The sequence below is a fragment of the Pseudophryne corroboree genome, chromosome 2 (assembly GCF_028390025.1).
Source record: "Pseudophryne corroboree isolate aPseCor3 chromosome 2, aPseCor3.hap2, whole genome shotgun sequence".
Taxonomy (NCBI): Eukaryota; Metazoa; Chordata; class Amphibia; order Anura; family Myobatrachidae; genus Pseudophryne; species Pseudophryne corroboree.
The window spans coordinates 14,755,212-14,778,849 of NC_086445.1; the positions used below are offsets into that span (position 1 = coordinate 14,755,212).

The window sequence follows — 23,638 nt, forward strand, 5'->3', positions numbered from 1 at the left end:
ATCCGATCCCCTGCAGCCACACATCCGACCCCCTGCAGCCACACATCCGACCCCCTGCAGCCACACATACATCCGATCCCCTGCAGCCACACATCCGATCCCCTGCAGCCACACATCCGATCCCCTGCAGCCACACATCCGATCCCCTGCAGCCACACATCCGATCCGTGCAGCCACACATCCGATCCCCTGCAGCCACACATCCGATCCCCTGCAGCTACACATCCGACCCCCTGCAGCCACACATCCAACCCCTGCAGCCACACATCCGATCCCCTGCAGCCACACATCCGATCCGTGCAGCCACACATCCGATCCCCTGCAGCCACACATCCGATCCCCTGCAGCCACACATCTGATCCCCTGCAGCCACACATCCGATCCCCTGCAGCCACACATCCGATCCCCTGCAGCCACACATCCGATCCGTGCAGCCACACATCCGATCCCCTGCAGCCACACATCCGATCCCCTGCAGCTACACATCCGACCCCCTGCAGCCACACATCCGACCCCTGCAGCCACACATCCGATCCCCTGCAGCCACACATCCGATCCGTGCAGCCACACATCCGATCCCCTGCAGCCACACTTCCAATCCCCTGCAGCCACACATCCGATCCCCTGCAGCCACACACAAAGATCTGCGGAGCTGCAATAACTTCATACTCACAATTACCATTAGCTTCATAAAGTTATAAATTACTATACTTTGCAGCCAGGAACAAATAGCTCCATGTGTTAGGTGTCTGACTGTGGTGTGTGAGGTTGTGAGTTCAAGTCCCAAGCATGCTCAGAATTGTCTGTTTTAAATACAGGGACAGTTAACTAAAAGTTATTAACAAGGTGAAAGTGTAACGGTATCCGGTCTCTAGGTCGACCACTATTGGTCGCCAGTAAGTAAGTTGACATGGATTCTAGGTCGACATGAGTTTAACAAAAAAAAGAAATAATTTTTTGAACTTTTTCATACTTTACAATCCACGTGGACTACAACTGGGAACGGTAACCTGTGCCTCGTACAGCGGTAGCGGAGCGAGGCACCTTGCCCGAAGCATGGCGAGCCATGCGAGGGGACACGGTGCACTAATTGGGGTTCCCGGTCACTGTTCGGAGAAAAGACACACAAAAAAGTGCTAAAACTCATGTTGACCTTCTGTCATGTCGACCTAGTACATGTCAACCTGCCGACTTAGAAACCATGTCGACCTACTTACTGTCGACCAATAGTGGTCGACATAGATACTGTCGACCAACGTGTGGTCGACCTTGCATACCACACCCAAGTGTGTGTGTGTGTGTGTGTGTGTGTGTGTGTGTGTATATACAGTATATAGCTTGACCAATGCCAAAAAGAGGTGTCACTCCAGGACTTTGAAAAATATTAATTGTACTAAACACACCGACGTTTCGGGGCCCAGTCGGCTCTTGCCCCGCATATAGGATAGAGAGAGAGAGAGAGAGCACATATTAGGAGTCCTGTGTAATCCTCATTTCTCTTCCAGGAGACCATGGACCTTATGTGACCACACACTGGATCATGCCATTATCCAACTGCAGCAACAGCAGCGACTTCATCCTCAGCGGAATTCCGGCCTCGGCTGAGTTCCATTTCTGGATCGGGTTTCTCCTCTTCTTCATCTACTTGGTGGCTGTCATAGGGAACCTGACTCTCCTGTACATCATCAAGGTGGACCAGGAGCTCCACGAGCCTATGTACATCTTCCTCTTCATGCTGTCAGTCGTCGACCTGGCGGTGGCCACCACTAGCATGCCACGAATGCTGGGGATCTTCTGGTTTGACTCTCGACAGATCACTTTCGGTATGTGCCTGACCCAGATGTTCTTCGTCCATTTCCTGTCGGCGCTGGAGTCTGGGATATTGGTTGCCATGGCTGTGGATCGCTACGTGGCCATTTGCCTCCCTCTGAGATATTCTTCTATTTTAACATATGAGAACATCTTGAAGATCTCTTTGGTCATTGCCGTCAGAGGAGCCGCTGTAATGATCCCTCTTCCGCTCCTCATCAAGAGGCTCTCACTGTGGAAAGACAATCTCCTGACGCATTCCTACTGCCTTCACCAGGAGGTCATGAATCTGGCCTGCGGTGATATAAGGGTGAACGTCATCTACGGTCTGTTCATCATCCTCTCCGTCATGGGGGTAGACTGTCTGTTCATCTCCGGGTCCTACCTACTGCTCATTAAGACGGTGGTCAGTGTGGCGGCAGACGCCAACCTTAAGGCCTTCAGCACCTGTGCCGCACACATATGCGCGGTCCTCGTCTACTACGTACCCCTTATTGGTCTGTCTGTGGTGCACCGCTTCAACATCACCGTAGTTCCAAACCTGCATATCCTGTTTGGGAATGTCTACCTTCTGCTCCCCCCAGTGATAAATCCTTTAATCTATGGCATTAAAACAAAGCAGATTCGCAGTAGGCTGAGCAAACTGTTCAGTAAAACAACAAAGCAGGGTACAATACCCCGGGAACTATGTAACATATGTGCAGAACATGATAAATAACGTTTCTTATTAGTTTCACCGACTTTGTAGTCTTCGCTGTGATAGGATGTAACATTTTGCTGACAGTCAATATTGCAGATAAGAATGATGGGCCCCATTCGGAAGTGCCGGTTGTTGCTGTGTGGGCGGGGCCACGGGTGCCGTAACATGCCAATGCTAGTTGCAGCCTCCCCCCTGTGTGCTAGCATATTCCGGGCAATGCCAGCCCTGAGACGCCCACTTTCTGCGCCCCTGTATGCAGTAACATAGGTGTTTCTAGGCATTGCATTATAGGTGCACCAACCTACAGTATGGCAGGTGCTGTGTAACACGACCTCTGCGGCAGCGGCTGTGCATCAGTTGCGCAAGCGTCGCATTGCATTCGGTTTGCGTGCACCTGTAAATCAGGCCAGATATATAGATGGAGCCATCTTTATCTTGGCCTTTAATAGGATTAATTGAGCCAGGGCAGTCAGACATAATCCCCTGCTGTAATGACTCAGGCCCTCATTCCGAGTTGATCGCTCGCTAGCTACTTTTTACAGCCGCGCAAACGTATAGTCGCCGCCCACGGGGGAGTGTATTTTCGCTTTGCAAGTGTGCGATCGCCTGTGCAGCCGAGCGGGATGAAAAAGTTTTTTGCAGTATCTGAGTAGGTCTGAATTTACTCAGCCGCAGCGATCACTTCAGCCTGTCCGGTCCCGGAACTGACGTCAGACACCCGCCCTGCAAACGCTTGGACACGCCTGCGTTTTCCTTACCACTCCCAGAAAACGGTCAGTTGACAGTGACACCCATAAACGCCTTCTTCCTGTCAATCTCCTTGCGATCGGCTGTGCGAATGGATTCATCGCTAGAAGCATTGCACAGCAACAATGCTGTTTGTACCCGTACGATGTGCGTGCGCATTGCGGTGCATACAATTGCGCAGTAGTAACCTTATAGCTGCACTGCGAAGATCGGCAGCGTGCGATCAACTCGAAATGACCCCCTTAATCCTCTGATGTATTATTCTCTCTGTATTGTATTGCAGATGGGCCTGGCTCCATCTGTATGTGCATTTCTCAGTCCTGCAAACCCCAGTGGAAGTAGGGCGTGTTGGTTTTATTATGTAATAAAAAAGTCCAGCAGTTCTCAGCTCCCCAGCCGGGATACATGTCAGGTCGTCATTCAGTAAGCCATTGTATAGGAATTGTGACCTCAAAAATGTTCTCTTTTAGGTTTTTGCAGATATCTGAGGAAAGTTACAAGACTGCCGCAGAGCTGAACGTGCGCCTGTCGGCGGAGTGCACGTTACGTGTGTTCACCCACCGCATGCCTCCATGCAACTGTGTGGAGTTTGTATATTCTCCCGGTGCTTGCATGAGTTTCCTCCAGCAGCTCCGGATTCCTCCCACAATTTCAAAAATATACAGGCAGTTTAATTGGCTCCCAATAAAAAAAAAATGAACCCTACTGCTGTATGTATATATGCGTGTACATGTTGTAGGGAATATAGGGGGTGATTCTGAGTTGTTCGCTCGCTAGCAGATTTTAGCAGCATTGCACACGCTAGGCCGCCGCCCTCTGGGAGTGAATCTTAGCTTAGCAGAATTGTGAACGAAAGATTAGCAGAATTGCGAAAAGAAATTTCTTAGCAGTTTCTGAGTAGCTACAGACTTACTCAGCCATTGCGACCAGCTCAGTCCTTTTTGTTCCTGGTTTGACGTCACAAACACACCCAGCGTTTGCCCAACCACTCCCCCGTTTCTCCAGCCACTCCTGCGTTTTGCAACTCGAACGCCTGCGTTTTTCCGCACACTCCCATAAAACGGCCTGTTTCCGCCCAGAAACACCCACTTCCTGTCAATCACACTCCGATCAGCAGAACGATGAAAAAGCTTCGTAATGCCGTGAGTAAAATACCTAACTTTTGTGTAAAATAACTAAGCGCATGCGCTCTGCGAACCTTGCGCATGCGCAGTAAGCAACTAATCGCAGTATAGCGAAAATCGGCAACGAGCGAACAACTCGGAATGACCTCCATAGAGTGTAAGCTCCACTGGGGCAGGGGCTGATCTGTAAAGCGCTGCGGAATATGTGTGCACTCAGGGCTGTTTCTAGACAATTTGGCTACAAATGTGAACAAATGTGCCCCTTGTTGGAGACGGCCTCTCCCTCTCTTAATATGCCCCTGATTAGCACATACAGACAGGGGCGGATTGGGAACAAAAAGCGGCCCTGGAAAAATTAGTACTAGTGGCCCCACATGGGCAGCACCAGAGGTGTAAGGTCTAGCCATGGGCCATGGCAGCAGCACCCTCCCCCCAAGACTTTCCAGATAGTGGGCATGTCCAGCATCAAGGGGGAAGTTAGAAATAAAATGAAATATTATGAGCACATTATATGATACACCTTCAGAATTTAGGAAACTATCATTCTTTAGAAAGATATATTTTCTTGCTTATTACACCAACCGTATCCCAATCACTATTCACTCAATCTTATATGTCAGCCAAGCAGACAGAGCATACACTAGATCATCTGCAATCACAGGCTAAGTGGCAAAGTCATTTTCATATATGCAAATTATTTTCATTATGCATATATTCATTATGTCTATAAAAAGGACTACGTGTCCTCAAACAAAACAGGCCCCACCGGTGCGTCGGCCCACCGGGAATCTTCCCTATGAACCCTATGCCCAATCCGCCTCTGCATACAGATGTAGTTTCCTAAATGGTAGACAGAAAACTCACCCTATTTGTCATTTCGCCCCCAAAAATTGCTTCGTGTGAATCTACTGTAGATTTAGGGGGATATTTACTAAGCAGTGATAAGAGTGGAGAAGTGAGCCAGTGGAGAAGTTGCCCATGGCAACCAATCAGCACAGAAGTAACATCTATAATTTGCATACTATAAAATTATACAGAGCTGCTGATTGGTTAATGGGGCACCTTCTCCACTGGCTCACTTCTCCGCTCTTATCACTGCTTAGTAAATGTCCCCCATAGTCCTGAAAGTTCTCTCATCTGTATATGAGCATTACTCCAACTGTCACTCCACCATTTGTTACTTATTTATTACCAATTATCTATATAGTGCACACTGGGCCATTTCTGCCGGTGGGCGAGCCATGCAATGGCACGGGGCATCTGCCGCGACCCCTGCTGGCTGTTGTTCTCTGAAGTCCGCAATTAACTCCCCCCATATCCGTCCATAGTTTAGCGGCAGGACGTGGTTGTGTTGCGATGTCATGACGTCACACTTTTTTTTACTGTTCACATTTGGGGGGGGATAACTTGGTACTGTATAACCTGAAATTAGTGTATAATAGTGCCTGGCGCCATGACACACTATGCTGCCCGGCTGCCGGCAACTGAGACCCTTTGTTGTGGTGCGTGACTCTGAGGCTGTGAGGAGTTGGTGGCCATCGTATCATTGATTTGGTCATCGATTGCACGTACAGGGACATGGCTTAGGACAGGTCGTCCATAGGTGTACATGGCAGATTGACTTTCCTGGGATACTTATGGGCACATCTAGGGAGCAGGTGATGGTCCTGGTCTCTATAGGGGTTCCAGGTTTGGTATGGGTATGGTGGTAGGCTCGGCTCATTTAGATATTCTGGTGTGCTCCCTGGCAAAGTGCAGTTTAGGCTGATCTCACATGCGGCCGGGCCAGGTTTGCTGTTGTCTACGGGTAGGTAGGGGAGTTGGAGCCACTGAGAAAGGCGATTGGCTTTGTAAGTTTGGGTTGCGCCATCAGTTGCCATAAGACGATTGGTCACTGATCCGCTGTCCGCTCATTCTTTCTGCGACCCTGTCACAACAAAAGGACATTGTCTTCGAGTGGCGCACGTCTAATATAAAACCTCACTTTACTACGCCCATATAAAACACCCAAAATTGGACACAATCTGTGAAATGTAAAGGTGATATAAAGCTACAGAGGCGTGGCTACAGAATGTGAAATAAAGAATAGACTGTTACTAAAAACAATCTGTGTCCCGCTGTGTATTCATTTCTGTATTCTGTGTCTAACTGTACATAAAGTATATAGGTGTTATTCCTGTGCACCCTATACAGGGACAAACAGCCACGTTACAGATGTATAAATATATTATAAATACAGTATGTCCGCATCATTCTGCTTTATAAATGAGCGACTCCTTAGGACTATTTGTGGATAATTTCTATATCTGGATAATATTCAATAGATTATTTTCTGTTCGGATCTGATGTTCTTATCTATAATATAAACACTGCTGTCTGTTGTTGGCCTTATATATAGGCAAAATGATTTTCTTTACAGGCAAATTACATGGTTGTATGTAGATCAATCTTAGGGGTAAATGTACTAAGAATTGCGTTTGGTCGAGGTTGTATTCTCAGGAATAAATGCGTCCCCCCCACCGTCCCCCCAAGTATACTGTAACCAGCCCTGAGCCCTTTGAGCAGCCATTGTGCACAGATTACAAGGGACCAGGTGCCTAATTCATCATGGATCACTATTCAGAGTAATCACACTGCGCACACATGAGGGGTAATAGGGACAGAAATTGCGTACAGATCCTTATCACAATGCAGCCGCTGTGTGACTGACAGGAAGCCGGCGTTTCTTGGTGGAAACCTGATGTTTTCTGGGTGCGTCAGAAAAACAAAAACAACAATAGAGTGGAGGCTGTGCTATAATACAATGTTAAGAATAAACAATATCAAAGAGCAATTGAAAATTCTCTAATTGAGCAATTTAATAAAAAATGGTATATAAAAGACATACATGTCACATATATACATATTAGAAAGGTATGAATTCATACGCTATGTAATGATATGATTACCCTTCATATACACCTGGAACTGGAAGGAGTTAGTAATGGAGTAGTCCGTTCCTATTGTGACCCCTGTGTGGATTACACCGATCCAAAGGTAATGTCCTATGTGCAAATGACAGCCCAGTATGGAGACGGTCACCGTTAGAGGGAAGTTAGCTCCAAAAGTCACTTTGTAGTAAGTTCCTCATGCATCACGGTGTATGTGTTGCTCCATTGGGCTGGTGCTGGAATGCAGCGAAACGCGTCAGGTGCGTGATTACCAAGTCTGGAACATTGGAGCCAAGTAACCGGACAATCCCCTGCAGCAACAATATCTCATCCCATCCTGAGAGGATTTTATTAAATTGCTCAATTAAAGAATTTTCAGTTGCTTGTTTATTTTTAACATTGTAGCGCAGCCTCCACTCTATTGTTTTCGTGTTTAATGTGGGAGTGACTTCTGACTTTGTTTGAGGCAGCTGCTTAGCAAAGCAACTCACGTCTCTAGCGCCCAATTATACCTTGGTATAACCTTTTCTGTGTCAGAAAAACGCAGGCCTGCCCGTCAGCGCAAACCACTTCCAGGACGCCTCAGTCACAGGTTAGTGGCAGCCTCAGACCTACTCAGACTGCAAAGATTCTTTGATGTTCCGGGAATTGCGCACGTATCTGCGAGTGGATAGCGATCTGCGATACATTTGCACTCTTGCGCGGGGTGTTTCTTCTTCCTGTCAGGGTGGAGCCTTTCTACTCGCAGACAACTGCAATTTCTCTGAATGATGATCCAGGCTGAATTAATGTATAGGGATCCCCTGTATTTCACAAACCAGCACCGACTCATGGGACCAACTCTGGTTATGTGCAGTCTTCCCAAAACACACTGATCACAGGGCTTTACACAAACATGACTGAACACGCACACTATTATACACGACTGAATACACACACTATTATACACGACTGAACACGCACACTATTATACATGACTGAACACGCACACTATTATACACGACTGAACACGCACACTATTATACACGACTGAATACGCACACTATTATACACGACTGAATACACACACTATTATACACGACTGAACACGCACACTATTATACACGACTGAATACGCACACTATTATACACGACTGAATACACACACTATTATACACGACTGAACACGCACACTATTATACACGACTGAACACGCACACTATTATACACGACTGAATACGCACACTATTATACACGACTGAATACACACACTATTATACACGACTGAATACGCACACTATTATACACGACTGAATACGCACACTATTATACACGACTGAATACACACACTATTATACACGACTGAACACGCACACTATTATACACGACTGAATACGCACACTATTATACACGACTGAACACGCACACTATTATACACGACTGAATACGCACACTATTATACACGACTGAATACGCACACTATTATACACGACTGAATACACACACTATTATACACGACTGAACACGCACACTATTATACACGACTGAATACGCACACTATTATACATGACTTTACACGCACACTATTATACATGACTGAACACGCACACTATTATACACGACTGAACACGCACACTATTATACACGACTGAATACGCACACTATTATACACGACTGAATACACACACTATTATACACGACTGAATACGCACACTATTATACACGACTGAATACGCACACTATTATACATGACTTTACACGCACACTATTATACATGACTGAACACGCACACTATTATACACGACTGAACACGCACACTATTATACACGACTGAATACGCACACTATTATACACGACTGAATACACACACTATTATACACGACTGAATACGCACACTATTATACACGACTGAATACGCACACTATTATACATGACTTTACACGCACACTATTATACACGACTGAATACGCACACTATTATACACGGCTTTTGTTTCTCAAGGATCAACACTGCCAGTTGCCGTATATACTTCCAAACCGTGCACAGGAGCCCGGTTCCAACCACCGCAATTAGGAACACCTGTATTGCAGCTCACATTCCTACAGCCCCAGCCGTCCATCTCAAATCGGGGAGGTAGAAGCTACAGGTGCCGTTCCCTTCAGCCCGGCGCAGGCCGGCGCATAGAGTTCACACCGGGTGTCTGTTTCACTAAAGACAGGCCGCTGGTTGGCCGAATACACCCTGATAAATCAACATAGATACTCCGGAATACCAGCATACAGCCTCCGTTTTGAAAGTGCGGAGGTACCGGAGGTGGTGTGGATCAGCGGGGACGGCTTGTCGGGGCTCCCTGCACGGCGCGGCGTCAGTTGCATCCGCTGAGACTCTGGTGTGTGTCTCTGTCGGGGCGGCGGGACGACACCACGGAGCAAGGACTGAATAGGCTCCTGCCCAGCGGAGGTTGTATTTTTTAAATTATTCTCTCTTGCACCAGCTGCTTATTGCCATGGAATTGTGATACATACAATCCCTCCAAAACATACAGCCGTGAGTGACTCTTGTTTAGAATAAGCATTTAACAGCTCTATACATTTTATATATTTATTGTGTGCACATAGTGAACCCAGCATGGTCTAAAACCTTCCAGGTGTTATTAAGAAATAGTCACATGCAAATAAGATTATTTATAAGCCGCTCATAACTTTATTGTGATTACATAAACCTTTTCTTTAAGCTAGCTTATCACTAAATAAAACCACACCACACACTGAAATAAAGACACGGACACAGTAGCTGGAGTTAAAGGTCAGACGATGTTTATTAATCGCTGACCAACTCTTTAAACTAATAATTGAGGCCGAATTAGAATTGATTTGAATATATATTTAACTTTAGTTTGGAGGATGGCAAACAGAAAATCGCTGCCAAACACCAGCACCCGTCACCTAGATGACAAACCACCAAACCAAGGAGGGGAGTACCAGACCCCGCCTCCTTCCCGCATAATCCGCATTGTGCTGGCCTTACCCCTCTCTCTCTGGCAAACGTTCGGTTCCCGCAGGGGAACGTCTAAATGTCCAACCGCAAGAAAAGGACACACCTGCCGTCCTTCTAAAGAGGGAGCCCCACAATGACCACTTATGCCTGTGTGACAGCTGGTTGGCAGCGACTTCCCGCCACCAAGGTTTACCAAACCGCCACCGCCATCCGCAACCACAACATTAACCAAACCAGAAACTAACTAGCTCTACCGAAAAAGACCAAAAATATCCTCCAGAAAAAACTGCACTCCTTCCGGAGAAAGGTGAACCCCATCGTCTCTGTAGAACTGCCTGTTCCGCAGCACCAGCAGAGGATGCTTAATTGCCACTCCGCCTATGGCCCTGACAAAAAGAGACACCGTCGAGTTCACTTTTTTGCATGCTTTCTCCAGCGCCGAGAAACGCACCGCACCACGCCAATGGAAACGGGGCACCATTTCCGACCAGACTATGCATACCCCAGGCCAGTGACAACGAATCGCCACCACATCCGCCTTTATAGACAAAATCAAGTCTATGCCTTTAACTCGGCCTAGATCATTACCACCCAGATGAATGACAATACAACTGGGGTGACCCCAGCGGCGCTCCCGAGAAAAAAGGACGCGCAACAAATCACCCCATAACATGCCCCTAACACCTAACCATCTAAATTGCCGGGACCCAAAAATCTCAGTCGCCCTAGATGCCATGGGATGTTTTTCCGCCCAAAAAATATATGAATGACCAACCATCCATATGTGGTCTCCAAAATTGCTGACAGCTGTAAAAGAAAATATCCTAATGTCAGATTATGCACATAATCTGTAACTTAAACACAACGTAACCAAATTAAACCCAAGTGAAGGAGAAAACTCAAAAAACCTCCCGTGGACCTTGGTAGAACAGCCAATTGAAATTAGGCCCCCTCGGAGGAAAAATTTTAAAAATTCACTTCACACCCTCGATTCCTGAACGGTAAGCGTTCAAAAACCGACGAGTAAACGCGTTTTTGGGTTAGCGCAACAGGCGCACTTATAACTTATCTATACGGACATAGGACTTATAGGAGGCCGACCTCCAGCGACCCAACTCCCGAATAGCCGCCGGTGATGAACCAGCGGCCGCCGCATGGGTAGCCGCCCCAATCCGAAAGGAAGGAGTACCGAAGTCCGCCTCCTGCAAGCCCAGCGCCGTCAAACATTTCTTGAACACAGATGCAAACTGAAATTTTGTCAGAGGGTCCGACTGCGCGTGCACCAGCAACTGGTTGCCCCCCGGAGGTCTTAACCGCACATACTCTTGCGTCAACCGCAGCGGGCAAACGCCCATTCCCTCCTGAGCCTCCAAGGACAACCAGCGACCCCGACCTGTTTGATCTGTCTTGGATCGCACAATCCTACAGAGCAACAGGCCCTCCTGCAAGCGCACATTCTCGTAGAGCAGACCCGATTCCCGGGACGCCTTGCTGCTCGCCACTAACTCGCTCACCCGAAAAGCCCCGAAGAAGGCCAGGGCATACGCGCTACTAAACAATGCCACCTCAAATTCCGAGGACGCAATCTGAGGTAGCACACGCAGCAATTCTGCTAGCAGCTGCAATGTTATAGGCCTACGTGAATCCGCAGGCGCCGGGTGCAACCTAGCCCAACCTTTCAGCGCTCTGGAAAGGACAAACGACCCCGTGGGGTCCGTCGTCCCGTGGAGCCGCGAGTGAAAGGCGATGCCCGCAAGGGCAGTAGCCATGGCCGCTTTTGACCTACCGTTTTGGTAATGCTCCCAAACAAAGGTCAACAGGGCGTCGGCCGAGGACTCACCTGCTACCCCGTACCTACTCTGAAAGGCTGACCAATCCCGCCATGCAGCATCATACGCTCGTAGCGTGGAGGGAGCCAGAGCACACCTGGCTAAAGCAGTTAAACCGATTCGACCATCTGCCAGACAGAAGGTGGGCATTGTAACCCCTCTGCCTCCGCTCCCGGAACCAACGTCCTGAACTTGTCAAACTGGAACCGGGAAAATGCATCCGCAATTCCATTGTCAACTCCAGGAACGTGGCGGGCCCTAAAATTAATATTGCGCTGCAAACAAACCAACACTAAATGCCTTAGCAATCGCAGCGCCTGCGGAGATGAGGAACGCTGGTTATTAATCGCATGCACTACCCCCAAGTTGTCGCAAAGAAACAAGATGTCCCTATTTGCGAACCGTCCGGCCCATAACTCAAGCGCCACTAAGATCGGGAACAATTCCAGCAACAGAAGGTTCTTGGTAAACCCGCGCGTTACCCAAGATGCCGGCCAAGCCGCAGCGCACCATGCGCCAGCGAAGAACGCGCCAAACCCTCGACTGCCTGAAGCATCCGTGAACAATTGCAGCTGCTTACTAGAACAACAAGGAGCGGGCCACAAAACTTCCCTGTTGAAGGACACCAGGAAAGAGACCCAAATCCGCAAGTCATCTCTGATCTCGCGGGAAAGGTACACGGAGTGATTCTGCCGTACCGTCCCCGCCGTGGCCCGCTCGAGTTTGCGACAGAAAATCCTACCCATGGGGATAATCCGACACGCAAAATTGAGAGAACCAAGCAAGGACTGCACCTGCTTAAGCCGAACCCTGCGTTTTCCTAAACAGTCTGTAATCAAACCCAATAGCTTCCGCACCTTATCCTCGGGCAAGCGACAGCACCCCCCTACCGTGTCAATTTCGATACCTAAATAGCTAAGACAAGTGCAAGGGCCCTCGCACTTATCTTGAGCAACCGGCACCCCTAAAGCGCAGAATAACGATCTGGCCACCGAGAGAATGTCCCCACAGACCGAACTGTCCCCGGGCCCAACAAAGAGAAAGTCATCCAGGTAGTGAGCCACCCCCAGTTGTCCGGAGGCGGTCTGGACGCACCAGTGTAAAAATGTGCTAAAGCACTCAAAGTAGGCGCAGGAGACAGAGCAACCCATGGGGAGACACCGATCCACGTAGAATTCGCCCCCTATTTTGAAACCCAGGAACCGCAGGGAATCTGGGTGTAGCGGGAGTAGACGAAAGGCTGACTCCACGTCCAATTTCGCCAACAGACTCCCCGGACCACAATCCCTCACCAAGCGCAGCGCGTCGTCAAAAGACTGATATCGTACCCTGCACTTGGCCTCCGGGATAGCGTCGTTGACCGACAACCCCGGCGGGTGCGACAAGTGCTGTATCAAACGAAACTTGCCCACGGCCTTCTTGGGCACTACCCCTACTGGGGAAATGCACAAGGAGGGCAGGGGGGGAAAGGCGTAGGGCCCAGCCATGCGCCCCAGCCTAATCTCCCCGTCAACCTTCCGCCGGACTTCCTGCGGGAATTCGCGAGCCGATCTCAAATTCTGGCGCGCAACCACATACACCGAATCCGAAATTGGCAAACGAAAACCGTGCTGAAAGCCCTCCAAGAGAAACGATGCCGCCGACTCATCGGGGTACAAGGTAAGCCAGCGCTGCAACTCGGGAACTAGAATCGGGGAGAAGGCCTTACTTGCCAATTCCACCGGCCTCGGTGGAAGCGGCAGGCTTACTGCCTGTCGCCGCGGTGCATTCCTTGGCCGGGTGACTTGCTCCGCACAACCTACATGAGTGGCGAAAACGACAACCCGTTCCTTTGACGCATTTGCCGTCGTTGTAGGCAAAGCACTTGCCTTTCCCCGTCAATCGGGAACCCGCCGCCCCGGCCGCCCCGGGCTTCTTGGCCGTGACATCCGGGGTGGGTTTGACCTGCTGCGTGACCTCCAACCACACCTCCACATCCTTAAAACCCGCGGGGAGGATGGGGTTGCCATCCTGATTGCGACGAAACTTCTCGTCGTAATCCCGCCAGGCGGAACCCTTGGATTTCAAGTACATATCGTGTACCAGAAACAAATATTTAACTAAGTTGGCATACTCCGCGGGACGCGATTCCGTGTAGCAAGCCATGAACACCAAAAACCCACGTAGCCACTGGTGAAAATTGCGAAACGCACTTTCCCCAATACCGCCCGGCTTCTTGGCTGCGTCAAAGCCTTGCCGCATTTCCTCTGTAAGGGTGAATATGTCTACATACTTCCCCTTACGGATTTTTTCCCGCATGCGCTTGCGAACCCCCCTTGTAACTGCAGTGTTGGCGCAATGTACCATCTCCCCATAACGGGGGGGGTCAGGGGGGACCACCTGCGCAGGAGCGGCCACCCTATGCGCCTCCTTAGCCATTCGCCGCGCGATGAGTCTAGCTAATTTACGCGGGCGCCGCGGAGAGCCGGATGAAACGCTGCTAGAAGACGAGGAACTACAAGTTGAAACGTGTAAAGGAATGTTTAGCTCACCGGAGTTCGAAGGACCCGGAACCGCGTCGTCCGCTGCATCCGCCTCCGCTGATGGCCGCACCTCCACGTTCGCAGTCGCGGTCGTCCGCGACCTTCGCCTCCTGCCGGGCGTAGCCCCTGAATTGGACGGGACCTGTGAGGGAGAAACAGAGGGGACAACAGGCACAGAGGGAACCAACACATCATTAACAAGTGGCTGAAACTGCGGAGGCGGAGGGCCCTCCCCGCCGCTCCGCGGCGGATGGCCGCCCGGCAGCTGCAGGGAGGGGGCCCCCACCGAGGTGTACCCGACCGACTGCGTAAAGGCCGCCCCGCTCACTGCACCAAAACTTGCGGGGTAAGACGGCCGCCACGCAGTGTGCGGCGGGCAGGCGCTTGCCCCCGCCCATCCGGATGACGCCGGAAGGAACTGAGGGGGCGCCGGGAGAGGGGGCCAACCCTGCGCCACCTGATACCCACCGCCCGGTGACTGCCCTGACTGCAGGCCCGCAAAGGCCGGAAAGGGCACCGCGACTCGGGGGCCACCGACCGACCACGTGGACTGCACGCCGGCGCCCGCGCCGGACCCGTGCGGGGAAAATTGTGTGCCGGACACCATCATGAAGCCCATGGAAGGCATGCTGGCGGCTAAGGGGAATGCCGGAGGCCAAGAAAAACCCCCGGGGAAGGACTGGCTCCCCGCGAAGCCTTGCTGCGCTGCTCCCGAAAGCGCCACGCCGGGCGTCATATAAGCCGCCGAGACGGACGACTGCGTGGACCCGAACTGAAAAGGACCGGGCAGGGCGTGGGGAGGGGTTTGAAACCCTGCAAACGGGGGCGCCGCTAATGGCGGCGGGGCGGCTGACGACCAGGGGCCGCTCGAGCAGGCCCCCGAGGCCGGCGGGAAACCCTGCCATGTGACTGCCGCCGGGGCGGGTGCGGCAGCAGCCGCTGCCACGTTTCCCGCCCCAGCCACACTAGGCCCAAACAGCCCCACATTAGTTCCATCGTTCTGGGGTGTGCTAGGCCCCTCACTGGAGGGGGGTAAACTGGGGCCCTGTGTTGTCCCGAGGACAGCGGGAGCCACTATCCGCTGCCCCGGACTCATATTCCCCCGCTGATCATTGTCCCCCCCCTCGCCCCCCGCAGCTCTGCCGCGGCCGTCCGGCACCGCTTGTGCCCCCAGGACGCCGCCGAGAGCCGTCCGCGGGGATGGAGGAGGAGGACCGGAGGCGCACATCGCGCTGAGAGAAGGAGGGTGAGGAGAGGTCTGGCCTGCTGAGAGCGCCGGGGCGCGCGGCCCGGCGCCACGTGACGAGCGGCCGCTGGCCGCTCGTCTCCGTACGGCTGGGGAGCGGGCTGTAACTGCCCGCCCCCGCCGCCTGTCTGCAGCAGGAGAAAGGCCTCTCTGAGGTGCTATGCTCGGGGAGCGAGAGCGGAGGGCGTCCCCGCATCCACGAGGCGACGGGGGGGGGGGGGGGGGGGGGCTGAACGTCTGGGACGCGGCATAGCGGAGGGAGGGAGACGTTGGTAACGGCCCAGGCACCTGGCAAGACAAATGCACAGCACAGAGAGGGGGCAACAAGTATTATATAATGCCCAGTGAATACAATGAAAATTAACGATTGATAGTAATAAGCAATGAATACTTATCCTTCCTGGGCCATAAACTGAAAGGCAAGAGGAAGTCTAGCAAAATGGCCACCACCTATATACTAACCTAAGACCCTCCTCTTCATCTTGATGCACAACCCTCTAATCCAATAGGAAAAAACCAACCGGGAAAACTGATCTGCCTAGCAACTGCTTAGTCATTTAAACAACCAATCACAAAAAGTTGATCGCTTATATGGCCTCAGGCTTATGCAGCCTTCAGCTTATCTTAACATGACTGAATGTACACACTATTATACACGACTGAATGTGCACACTATTATACATGACTGAATGTGCACACTAATAACATGACTGAATGTACACACTATTATACATGACTGATTGTGCACACTATTATACACGACTGAACTTGCACACTATTATACATGACTTAACACGCACACTATTATACATGACTGAACACACACACTATTATACACGACTGAATACACACACTATTATACATGAGTGAACACGCACACTATTATACATTAGTGAACGCGCACACTGTTATACATGAGTGAATGTGCACACTATTATACATGACTAAATGTGCACACTATTAACATGACTGAATGTGCACACTATTATACACGACTGAATGTACACACTATTATACATGACTGAATGTACAAACTATTATACATGACTGAAAGTGCACACTATTAACATGACTGAATGTACACACTATTATACACGACTGAATACACACACTATTATACACGACTGAATACACACACTATTATACATGAGTGAACACGCACACTATTATACATTAGTGAACGTGCACACTATTATACATGAGTGAATGTGCACACTATTATACATGACTAAATGTGCACACTATTAACATGACTGAATGTGCACACTATTATACACGACTGAATGTACACACTATTATACATGACTGAATGTACAAACTATTATACATGACTGAATGTGCACACTATTAACATGACTGAATGTACACACTATTATACATGACTGAATGTGCACACTATTATACATGACTGAATGTACACACTATTAACATGACTGAATGTACACACTATTATACACGACTGAATGTGCACACTATTATACATGACTGAATGTGCACACTAATAACATGACTGAATGTACACACTATTATACATGACTGATTGTGCACACTATTATACACGACTGAACTTGCACACTATTATACATGACAGAACACGCACACTATTATACATGACTGAACACACACACTATTATACATGACAGAACACGCACACTATTATACATTAGTGAACGCGCACACTGTTATACATGAGTGAATGTGCACACTATTATACACGACTGAATGTACACACTATTATACATGACTGAATGTATACACTATTAACATGACTGAATGTACACACTATTATACATGACTGAATGTGCACACTATTATACATGACTGAATGTGCACACTAATAACATGACTGAATGTACACACTATTATACATGACTGATTGTGCACACTATTATACACGACTGAACTTGCACACTATTATACATGACTTAACACGCACACTATTATACATGACTGAACACACACACTATTATACACGACTGAATACACACACTATTATACATGAGTGAACACGCACACTATTATACATTAGTGAACGCGCACACTGTTATACATGAGTGAATGTGCACACTATTATACATGACTAAATGTGCACACTATTAACATGACTGAATGTGCACACTATTATACATGACTGAATGTACACACTATTATACATGACTGAATGTACAAACTATTATACATGACTGAATGTGCACACTATTAACATGACTGAATGTACACACTATTATACACGACTGAATACGCACACTATTATACATGACTGTACACGTACATTATTTATTATACACGACTGAATACACACACTATTATACACGACTGAATACACACACTATTATACATGAGTGAACACGCACACTAATATACATGAGTGAATGTGCACACTATTATACATTAGTGAACGTGCACACTATTATACATGAGTGAATGTGCACACTATTATACATGACTAAATGTGCACACTATTAACATGACTGAATGTGCACACTATTATACACGACTGAATGTACACACTATTATACATGACTGAATGTACAAACTATTATACATGACTGAATGTGCACACTATTAACATGACTGAATGTACACACTATTATACACGACTGAATGTGCACACTATTATACATGACTGAATGTACACACTATTAACATGACTGAATGTACACACTATTATACACGACTGAATGTGCACACTATTATACATGACTGAATGTGCACACTAATAACATGACTGAATGTACACACTATTATACATGACTGATTGTGCACACTATTATACACGACTGAACTTGCACACTATCATACATGACAGAACACGCACACTATTATACACGACTGAACACCAGAGATGAGCGGGTTCGGTTCCTCGGAATCCGAACCCGCCCGAACTTCAGTTTTTTTTACACGGGTCCGAGCGACTCGGATCTTCCCGCCTTGCTCGGTTAACCCGAGCGCGCCCGAACGTCATCATCACGCTGTCGGATTCTCGCGAGACTCGGATTCTATATAAGGAGCCGCGCGTCGCCGCCATTTTTCACACGTGCATTGAGATTCATAGGGAGAGGACGTGGCTGGCGTCCTCTCCGTTTATAGAGATTCGAGAAGAGAGTGAGACAGAGAGAGACACAGTAGTAATTTGGGGAGCATTAGGAGGAGTACTACTACTACTAGTACTTGCTGAAGTGATAGAGAGAGATAGTGTGACTGTATTATCTGACTTGTGGGGGAGACACTGACAGTGGGGAGCAGTTAGAGTCTGAGAGCAGGACTCAGGACTCAGGAGTACATATAACGTACAGTGCACACTTTTGCTGCCAGAGTGCCAGCCACACTGCCATTGTTTGTGACCACACTGACCACCAGTATAATATATATTGTGATTGTCTGCTTAGGACTCAGGAGTACTACTTGCAAGTTGCTGATAGTGTGACCAGTGACCTGACCACCAGTTTAATAATCACCACCAGTTTATGAGTTTAATATATATTTTATATATATATATATATATATATATATAATTGTATATAATATATATATATAATATTGTATACCACCTAGCACCTACCCGTGTTTTTTTTTTTTCTTTCTTCTTTATACATACTACTATAGTAGCTTACTGTAGCAGTCTGCGGTGCTGCTGAGCTGACAGTGTCCAGCAGGTCCGTCATCAGTCATTACATAATAAATATATAATATATACCTGTCCGGCTGCAGTACTAGTGATATTATATATACATATATATTGATTTCATCTCATTATCATCCAGTCTATATTAGCAGCAGACACAGTACGGTAGTCCACGGCTGTAGCTACCTCTGTGTCGGCACTCGGCAGTCCATCCATAATTGTATACCACCTACCCGTGGTTGTTTTTTTTTCTTTCTTCTTTATACATACTACTATAGTAGCTTACTGTAGCAGTCTGCGGTGCTGCTGAGCTGACAGTGTCCAGCAGGTCCGTCATCAGTCATTACATAATAAATATATAATATATACCTGTCCGGCTGCAGTACTAGTGATATTATATATACATATATATTGATTTCATCTCATTATCATCCAGTCTATATTAGCAGCAGACACAGTACGGTAGTCCACGGCTGTAGCTACCTCTGTGTCGGCACTCGGCAGTCCATCCATAATTGTATACCACCTACCCGTGGTTGTTGTTTTTTTCTTTCTTCTTTATACATACTACTATAGTAGCTTACTGTAGCAGTCTGCGGTGCTGCTGAGCTGACAGTGTCCAGCAGGTCCGTCATCAGTCATTACATAATAAATATATAATATATACCTGTCCGGCTGCAGTACTAGTGATATTATATATACATATATATTGATTTCATCTCATTATCATCCAGTCTATATTAGCAGCAGACACAGTACGGTAGTCCACGGCTGTAGCTACCTCTGTGTCGGCACTCGGCAGTCCATCCATAATTGTATACCACCTACCCGTGGTTGTTTTTTTTTTCTTTCTTCTTTATACATACTACTATAGTAGCTTACTGTAGCAGTCTGCGGTGCTGCTGAGCTGACAGTGTCCAGCAGGTCCGTCATCAGTCATTACATAATAAATATATAATATATACCTGTCCGGCTGCAGTACTAGTGATATTATATATACATATATATTGATTTCATCTCATTATCATCCAGTCTATATTAGCAGCAGACACAGTACGGTAGTCCACGGCTGTAGCTACCTCTGTGTCGGCACTCGGCAGTCCATCCATAAGTATACTAGTATCCATCCATCTCCATTGTTTACCTGAGGTGCCTTTTAGTTGTGCCTATTAAAATATGGAGAACAAAAATGTTGAGGTTCCAAAATTAGGGAAAGATCAAGATCCTCTTCCACCTCGTGCTGAAGCTGCTGCCACTAGTCATGGCCGAGACGATGAAATGCCAGCAACGTCGTCTGCCAAGGCCGATGCCCAATGTCATAGTACAGAGCATGTAAAATCCAAAACACCAAATATCAGTAAAAAAAGGACTCCAAAACCTAAAATAAAATTGTCGGAGGAGAAGCGTAAACTTGCCAATATGCCATTTACCACACGGAGTGGCAAGGAACGGCTGAGGCCCTGGCCTATGTTCATGGCTAGTGGTTCAGCTTCACATGAGGATGGAAGCACTCAGCCTCTCGCTAGAAAAATGAAAAGACTCAAGCTGGCAAAAGCACCGCAAAGAACTGTGCGTTCTTCAAAATCCCAAATCCACAAGGAGAGTCCAATTGTGTCGGTTGCGATGCCTGACCTTCCCAACACTGGACGTGAAGAGCATGCGCCTTCCACCATTTGCACGCCCCCTGCAAGTGCTGGAAGGAGCACCCGCAGTCCAGTTCCTGATAGTCAGATTGAAGATGTCAGTGTTGAAGTACACCAGGATGAGGAGGATATGGGTGTTGCTGGCGCTGGGGAGGAAATTGACAAGGAGGATTCTGATGGTGAGGTGGTTTGTTTAAGTCAGGCACCCGGGGAGACACCTGTTGTCCGTGGGAGGAATATGGCCATTGACATGCCTGGTGAAAATACCAAAAAAATCAGCTCTTCGGTGTGGAAGTATTTCAACTGAAATGCGGACAACAGGTGTCAAGCCGTGTGTTGCCTTTGTCAAGCTGTAATAAGTAGGGGTAAGGACGTTAACCACCTCGGAACATCCTCCCTTATACGTCACCTGCAGCGCATTCATAATAAGTCAGTGACAAGTTCAAAAACTTTGGGTGACAGCGGAAGCAGTCCACTGACCAGTAAATCCCTTCCTCTTGTAACCAAGCTCACGCAAACCACCCCACCAACTCCCTCAGTGTCAATTTCCTCCTTACCCAGGAATGCCAATAGTCCTGCAGGCCATGTCACTGGCAATTCTGACGAGTCCTCTCCTGCCTGGGATTCCTCCGATGCATCCTTGAGTGTAATGCCTACTGCTGCTGGCGCTGCTGTTGTTGCTGCTGGGAGTCGATCGTCATCCCAGAGGGGAAGTCGTAAGCCCACTTGTACTACTTCCAGTAAGCAATTGACTGTCCAACAGTCCTTTGCGAGGAAGATGAAATATCACAGCAGTCATCCTGCTGCAAAGCGGATAACTGAGGCCTTGACAACTATGTTGGTGTTAGACGTGCGTCCGGTATCCGCCGTTAGTTCACAGGGAACTAGACAATTTCTTGAGGTAGTGTGCCCCCGTTACCAAATACCATCTAGGTTCCACTTCTCTAGGCAGGCGATACCGAGAATGTACACGGACGTCAGAAAAAGACTCACCAGTGTCCTAAAAAATGCAGTTGTACCCAATGTCCACTTAACCACGGACATGTGGACAAGTGGAGCAGGGCAGGGTCAGGACTATATGACTGTGACAGCCCACTGGGTAGATGTATGGACTCCCGCTGCAAGAACAGCAGCGGCGGCACCAGTAGCAGCATCTCGCAAACGCCAACTCTTTCCTAGGCAGGCTACGCTTTGTATCACCGCTTTCCAGAATACGCACACAGCTGAAAACCTCTTACGGCAACTGAGGAAGATCATCGCGGAATGGCTTACCCCAATTGGACTCTCCTGTGGATTTGTGGCATCGGACAACGCCAGCAATATTGTGTGTGCATTAAATATGGGCAAATTCCAGCACGTCCCATGTTTTGCACATACCTTGAATTTGGTGGTGCAGCATTTTTTTTTAAAAACGACAGGGGTGTGCAAGAGATGCTGTCGGTGGCCAGAAGAATTGCGGGACACTTTCGGCGTACAGGCACCACGTACAGAAGACTGGAGCACCACCAAAAACAACTGAACCTGCCCTGCCATCATCTGAAGCAAGAAGTGGTAACGAGGTGGAATTCAACCCTCTATATGCTTCAGAGGTTGGAGGAGTAGCAAAAGGCCATTCAAGCCTATACAATTCAGCACGATATAGGAGGTGGAATGCACCTGTCTCAAGCGCAGTGGAGAATGATTTCAACATTGTGCAAGGTTCTGATGCACTTTGAACTTGCCACACGTGAAGTCAGTTCAGACACTGCCAGCCTGAGTCAGGTCATTCCCCTCATCAGGCTTTTGCAGAAGAAGCTGGAGACATTGAAGGAGGAGCTAACACAGAGCGATTCCGCTAGGCATGTGGGACTTGTGGATGGAGCCCTTAATTCGCTTAACAAGGATTCACGGGTGGTCAATCTGTTGAAATCAGAGCACTACATTTTGGCCACCATGCTCGATCCTAGATTTAAAGCCTACCTTGGATCTCTCTTTCCGGCAGACACAAGTCTGCTGGGGTTCAAAGACCTGCTGGTGAGAAAATTGTCAAGTCAAGCGGAACGCGACCTGTCAACATCTCCTCCTTCACATTCTCCCGCAACTGGGGGTGCGAGGAAAAGGCTCAGAATTCCGAGCCCACCCGCTGGCGGTGATGCAGGGCAGTCTGGAGCGACTGCTGATGCTGACATCTGGTCCGGACTGAAGGACCTGACAACGATTACGGACATGTCGTCTACTGTCACTGCATATGATTCTCTCACCATTGAAAGAATGGTGGAGGATTATATGAGTGACCGCATCCAAGTAGGCACGTCACACAGTCCGTACTTATACTGGCAGGAAAAAGAGGCAATTTGGAGGCCCTTGCACAAACTGGCTTTATTCTACCTAAGTTGCCCTCCCACAAGTGTGTACTCCGAAAGAGTGTTTAGTGCCGCCGCTCACCTTGTCAGCAATCGGCGTACGAGGTTACATCCAGAAAATGTGGAGAAGATGATGTTCATTAAA

General features: G+C 48.4%; 1 protein-coding gene across 1 annotated transcript; it reads left to right on the forward strand.

Moving 5' to 3' along the window:
• Positions 1-1,512: 1,512 nt before the first annotated feature.
• LOC134992987 (olfactory receptor 51E1-like) lies at positions 1,513-6,464 on the forward strand. The gene has a single exon (XM_063950827.1). The coding sequence runs from the start codon at positions 1,541-1,543 to the stop codon at positions 2,525-2,527; it is 987 nt and encodes a 328-aa protein (XP_063806897.1). The 5' UTR covers positions 1,513-1,540; the 3' UTR covers positions 2,528-6,464.
• Positions 6,465-23,638: the final 17,174 nt, after the last annotated feature.

Bases quoted from the DNA above. Each gene is read 5' to 3' on its own strand.
- LOC134992987 (XM_063950827.1), top strand. From the start codon at position 1,541: ATGCCATTATCCAACTGCAGCAACAGCAGCGACTTCATCCTCAGCGGA.